The 5,990-nt window shown below is 46.5% G+C and overlaps 1 protein-coding gene across 1 annotated transcript; it reads left to right on the top strand.

Annotated features, from left to right (window-relative positions):
* Positions 1-1,858: 1,858 nt before the first annotated feature.
* Positions 1,859-5,267, top strand: rtn4rl2a (reticulon 4 receptor-like 2 a). Its single transcript, XM_020083755.2, has 4 exons — positions 1,859-2,025; positions 2,595-2,821; positions 2,949-3,182; positions 3,370-5,267. The coding sequence occupies exons 1-4, from the start codon at positions 1,968-1,970 to the stop codon at positions 4,228-4,230; spliced, it is 1,380 nt and encodes a 459-aa protein (XP_019939314.1). The 5' UTR covers positions 1,859-1,967; the 3' UTR covers positions 4,231-5,267.
* Positions 5,268-5,990: the final 723 nt, after the last annotated feature.

Below are 5,990 nucleotides of genomic sequence, written 5' to 3'. Positions count from 1 at the left end.
TGCACAACTGGTCACTCTCTCTCATCTCTCCACTCTTTTACACCCACCTCTCCTCCCTCCCCCAATTTTTTCCTCTCACCCTAACTAGTCGAGGCAGATGGATGTATACATTGAGTCTGGTTCTAGAGGTTTCTTCCTGTTTAGAGATTTTTTTCTTTGCAGTCGCTTAAAGGTACAGTGTGTAGAATTTTGTGATATCTAGTGTTGAAATTGCATGTTGCAGCTGAACACCCCTCACCTCACCCTCTCCTTCCGAACATGAAAAAGAACTGTGGCAGCCTCTAATTGTCATAAAAACTCAAAAGGTGTTTAGTTTGTCCAGTCTGGACTAATGTAAAAAACATGGCGGCGTCTGTAAAGAGGACCCCTTCAATGTAAATATGAAGTATTTGAATATAAAGGGCCTTTTCTGGGGTAAAGAAAACTACAGTTCATACAATTTAGATGAAATGAACTAGTGAAAACATCATGAGGTTCAATTTCTGCCTATAGTTCCCTTTCACCTAAATCTTACACACTGGACCTTTAAGCATGTGCCTGTCTACACACTTGTTTTAACTGAATTGAATCAGCAAGCTGATGCCTCATGTAGAACATTTTATTGTCAATCAATCAATCAAATTGAATTAGTTTAGCCCTAATTCACATTTACCTCATGTAGGGTTTAACAAAATATAAAAGGTGAAACATTCTCTGTCCTACAAAAAACCCTCTTACTTATCAATATAATCCAAGTTTCACAAAGTAGTGGCTATATTCGTTTTTGAAACTCAAACGCACACTACATTTTTATATTTGATAAAATCAAATGACAGTTTTCGTCATCACACTGCAAACTGGAGCTCTCTCACTATAACTACTTTACAGCTGATGGTCAAACACAAGCAGTGACAGCTTGAGGTGCAGACACAGCCAAACAGAACTTGAAGTGCCACGCATATGAAGGCATCTGTTGTCCATTGCTGTGTCTCTGTTTCTGCCCTCATTGCCAACCATTGCTAGGAAGCTAATTGACAATAGCTGACATAGTGCAAGAAGAAACCGAGCCATGAAGTGAGAGGAATAAACACTTCAATAACTCACTCCAGAAAATTCAGCTTGAACTGATCCAAAGAGGCCTGAAAGAAAAAGAAAGAAGAAAAGCACACTCCTATCTGACCAGTGCTGCCAATTAACGCCACCTCGTATCTCCACCATCACAGTGATTACATCAGGAGCTATAATTAATGTAGCCTACAAACAGTATGACTGCAGTATTAACCTCCGCATCAAATAGGTGCTACTCAATCATGGTTGTTTTGAGTAACTCTCCTTTGGCACAGACTTATCCCTTGTGGCTGAATCATAATTCGGGGGCATCCTCTTTAACTAAGACACAACCATCTAAGCAACCTTCACTCTGTATCTCTGTGTCTGGCTGCAGCGCGCCGGAAACAGACCATAACGGTGCGTATGAGAGCCAGTCAGGAAACGAGCCGTGCGCTCTGCTCCTACCCGTCCTCTACTCCTCCACAGAGCGCAGTCATCATTACCGGGCACCATGCCTTGTCTCTCCCGTTCCTCCCCTCCTCCATTCACCGTTTCTACTTTCACTTTTCCTCCCTCCCTCCTTCTGGTTTCTATGTACGTCGAGAAAGTCTCCTCCTCTCATAGAGTCTGCACAGCGCACGTCTCCATCCAGCGTCTTTACGCACGAACCGGCTTTCCAAGAGAATCCCCTCCGGTCGGCCCCTCCCCTTTCCGTTTCTTGCCGCCCTCACTCATTCATGACCCTGAATCGGTGACGTAGGAGATTCCACCGTGCCCACTGCCGTAGGCAATTGCAGGATTCTCTGGTATAAAAGGGACACTGGTAGCCACAGACCGGCACACTCTCAGTCGCTCCGACTCGGGAACCAGAGCATCAGCGGAGATAGCAGGCTTTATTTTGTCCTCTTAGGCTAACTCGCTTTGGGCTTTGGTTCAGGATGGAAACCTCTTCGATGTCTCGGAGCCGACGATGCTCCATCGTGCGCAACTGCAAAAGTAAGTTTATTTTCTGTCTTCATTGGTTTTGGAAACTGATGAAGGACACTGCAGTCATAGAGCTTATTCTGCTTTCTAATATAACAAGTGCAACAATGTCAGACAACAAGTCTGTTTTTAATCTGAGAACTCCTGAGGTACTTTGGAATAATGAATGTAATGGATGCATTAGGAAGGAAATGTTAATTTATGGAAGTTTAGCCAGATATTTTTTTTATTTAATGATTTGTAATATTTAAACTACATGTGCAGAATGTGAAACTGAATATAATTAGAACTTTACAAAAGTAATTCCTGTGTTTTGACTTAATACATTTGAAATGATGCTGTGCGTAATGCTCGGTGCAAGTGGTGCTGGAGCGCATGACGCAAATTGACGTAGAAAGACGAGGGGGGCCGTAAGATGCTCCTCATTCTAGATGCAAATACAACTAAACCAGCAGTGTATGGATACAGTAAAAATGTAAACTAACTGTTAAATGAGCGCTTTGCACCCTGGATGATGTTGGTATTGGATGATTTCAGCGCCGCTCACCTCTGTCCATCTCTTTCTCCCCGCTCTCCCCCAGGCGGTCTCGCCCTCTGGTTGGTGGTGTGGCTGGTCCTCGGCAAGCCAAGTCCGGCATCGGCGTGCCCGCACCTGTGCGTGTGCTACCCGACGCCTATGACTGTGAGCTGCCAGGCGCAGAACTTCACCGCCGTCCCGGTCGGAGTGCCCTACGAGTCGCAGCGCGTGTTCCTCCAGAACAACCGGATCACGGAGCTTAGAGTTGGCTCTTTTGGCTTCGGAACTCAGGTATGAAGGAGTGTGCACATTTGCAGCAAGGGGCGGAGAAGATTGAAATTGTCTCTTAATTTTTACACATAGAAAAGTTGTTTTTTTTGCATATATTTAATAATCACCTTTGTGTTTTCTGCGTCAGGTTCTGTGGCTGTTTTCTAACAACATCACATGGATCGAGGCAGGGGCCTTCAGTGAGCTGCGGGACTTGGAGGAGTTGGACCTGGGGGACAACCCTAATCTCCACAGGCTGGAGGGGGGAGCCTTCCGCGGACTAGAGAAGCTCCAGAGCCTCCACATGCACCGCTGCCGGCTCACTGCCCTGCCCCATGACATCTTCCACAAGCTTTACAGCCTGCACTTCCTCTATCTGCAGGTAGGGGCAGCAGGGTGACATATAAATGAATGCACAACACTTGCACAGAGTTGGATGCTCACACACTTATGCAGCCACCCACACACATACATACAAACAGCATCACACATGTTACACATATTACAAATCCCAGTGTCTGTTCTGCTTCCGTTAAACCATCTCTCTTTTTCTTACTGTTCCTCTTCAGGAGAATAATCTCCACTTCCTGCAGGACGACATCTTCTCTGACCTCATCAACCTGAGTCAGCTTTTCCTGCATGGCAACCGCATCCGTACCCTCTCCGAGAACGTGTTTCGTGGCCTGGTCAACCTCGACCGCCTTCTCCTCCATGACAACCGCATCAGGCAGGTGAACCGCCGCGCCTTCCGTGACCTCGGCCGCCTGACCATGCTCTTCCTCTTCAACAACACCATGGCAGAGCTGCCCAGCCAGACCCTGAGGGACACCCAGGGCATCGAGTTCCTCCGCCTCAATGCCAATCCCTGGTCCTGCGGCTGTGAGGCCCGTGCCCTGTGGGAGTGGTTCCGTGAGGCCCGTGTCTCTTCATCCGAGGTGATCTGCGCCTCCCCTTCCAACCGCCGTGGCCAGGACCTCCGCTTCCTCCGTGAGATGGACTTCGCCCTCTGCCCCCTGCCCGATCCAGGCTCCATCGCTGGCTCCACCACCACCACCTTCAGCACCAAGACCCGCTGGTGGTTCCACAAAAACAAGCCCCAGTCATCCACAAAAGGCGTCTTTGAAAAAGCCTCAGAGACCGTCAAGGCTGGTTTGTATGGGAAAGGCCCATCCACAACAACCTCAGTAGTCAAGTATGAGCTGGGGGAGGAAGAGCTGGCGCTGCCCAAACTTGACCCAGAAGAGTACTGGGCAAACTACGGCAACGAGGACTCAGGTGTCACTCTGCGGTGCTTCGAGCTCGAATGTCCACCTGAGTTTGAGCTGCCTCCATCTTCCTCCTCTCCCTCAGCCTCCACGCCCTCGCTCTTCTCTTTACTAGCCCTTTCTGTTTTCAGCCTCTGCCTCAACCTCCACCTGCTATTTGGTTGAATGAGACTCTTGGTACCACTCTCTCCGTCCATTCCAGCCTGTTTTAAAGGCTGCGAGGACCCCTGTTAGACTTTCAACACCCCCTTTGCCCGATATGCTGTGAGCCAATTTTCAAGGCACAGCGAGGGAGATAGGAGGACGGTTAGATTCTGAATCTACCACCTACAGGGCTTAACACATTTCAGGGCTGCTAAGAGTTCTTGAGCTAAGGTTATATATATATACAATACTCTACAGGTGTGACTTTCTGTGTCTCACCTGTATGATGTCATGATTCCCTGCAATCAGGGCTACGAGGGCTGACTCCTGCTCTAATATCAACATGATTTATAGGCAGTTGTGAATGATGTTGTGGATTTTGTCACCTCAATTTAGTTTAGCTATTGATGCATCCAATTTCCTGGCTGCTGATAATTACTACAATTACTGATAGAGTCAGTGCACAGTAAAATACTGTAACCACTTAAAGTGTCATGTACATAGATATGTATCCTGTGAGTGTTTTGATCTGTGGTCCAGCATTATCCCTTTTCATCTTTACCCATGAAAACTGTGAAGGCTTGCGCTCCTACAGGACAGAGCACGACGTGCAGTGCGCCAGAGAGTAGAGACAAGGGAAAATATATACTGGGGGGAGGGAAAAGAGAGCGTGAGAGAGAGAGAGCAAGGGATGCAGATATTTTGCAGAAGGCAAAGACACAAGGGAAACGGCAGCGAGAGGAAGAAGAAAAAGAGCAAGAGCAATAAGGGAAGACACAGCGAGACACTAAGGAGGACAGTGCTGGCAGTAGAAGCAGCAACCTGCAGGAGAAAAGTAATAAATCCCCTCATAGTTGTTAAATCCATCCATCACACATTCCATCATCTTCTGTAAATATGGTGTCGCAACTACCACAGGGAACAAAAATGCTTCCTATCAGGAAGCTGAAGATTTAGGTTTTTGAATGTCTTTTTGTGACATATTGATATGATGTGTAAAAGATTGTTTGAACTGATGCAGATGAAGAGATAAAATGATTTACTGAATATTTCCTGAATCACGCTGTCTTTTATGGTTTTCTTTGGGGCAATGTATCACAGATATATACATATATATATATCTTCTGGTCATTTTCTTTACTGAAATCAAAAGCTGAAAACAAAAGTGAGACAAGATGAGTAGAAAAAGAAATCCAACGAAAAGGAACAGATTGCCGCTGGGTGAATAATCAGTGAGTAAAAGAAGTGTAAGGACTGACCACATGGACCCTTAAGTCACAGACAGGGCCACTCAGATTGGCTCTGGCTGTGATGGGCATCTGTGTGTGTGTGCACGCGGATAATGAGAATGAATGGGTTCTCAAGCTGGCAACACTGCAAAAGGCAAATACGTCAGTAAGCTTGACTCATTGCTCGGAGAAGCCAGATGGACAGACGAGGTGTAAATTGGCTGATTTGTAAATACACCAAGAGAGCAATGAAGGAGTCTGGAGCTGGAGAGAGCAGGAGGACTGACACTGAGATGATATGAACTGATGTGGACTTTTAAGTCAAAGCTGCAGGGAAATGTTAGTGCTGAGGCTGCAGGAGGAAGGAGAAGTGTTCAGAGCGAGCAGCGGAGGGAGAAGGAGGATGTAACCAAATATAGGCATCCGTTGGTCCTTCTTCACAAGTGTTTATTTGTCCCTCTGTCTGCAAAACATGTTTCCACACCGCCTTGTATGAAGCAAAATGAATTGCGTCTCCTAACAACTTTCTTTTTTTATCTCAATGATTCTAAA

The sequence above is a fragment of the Paralichthys olivaceus genome, chromosome 8, assembly GCF_024713975.1.
Source record: "Paralichthys olivaceus isolate ysfri-2021 chromosome 8, ASM2471397v2, whole genome shotgun sequence".
NCBI classification, from domain to species: Eukaryota; Metazoa; Chordata; class Actinopteri; order Pleuronectiformes; family Paralichthyidae; genus Paralichthys; species Paralichthys olivaceus.
The sequence above is the reverse complement of the archived record's forward strand: the minus strand, read 5'-3'. Positions and strand labels throughout refer to the sequence as shown.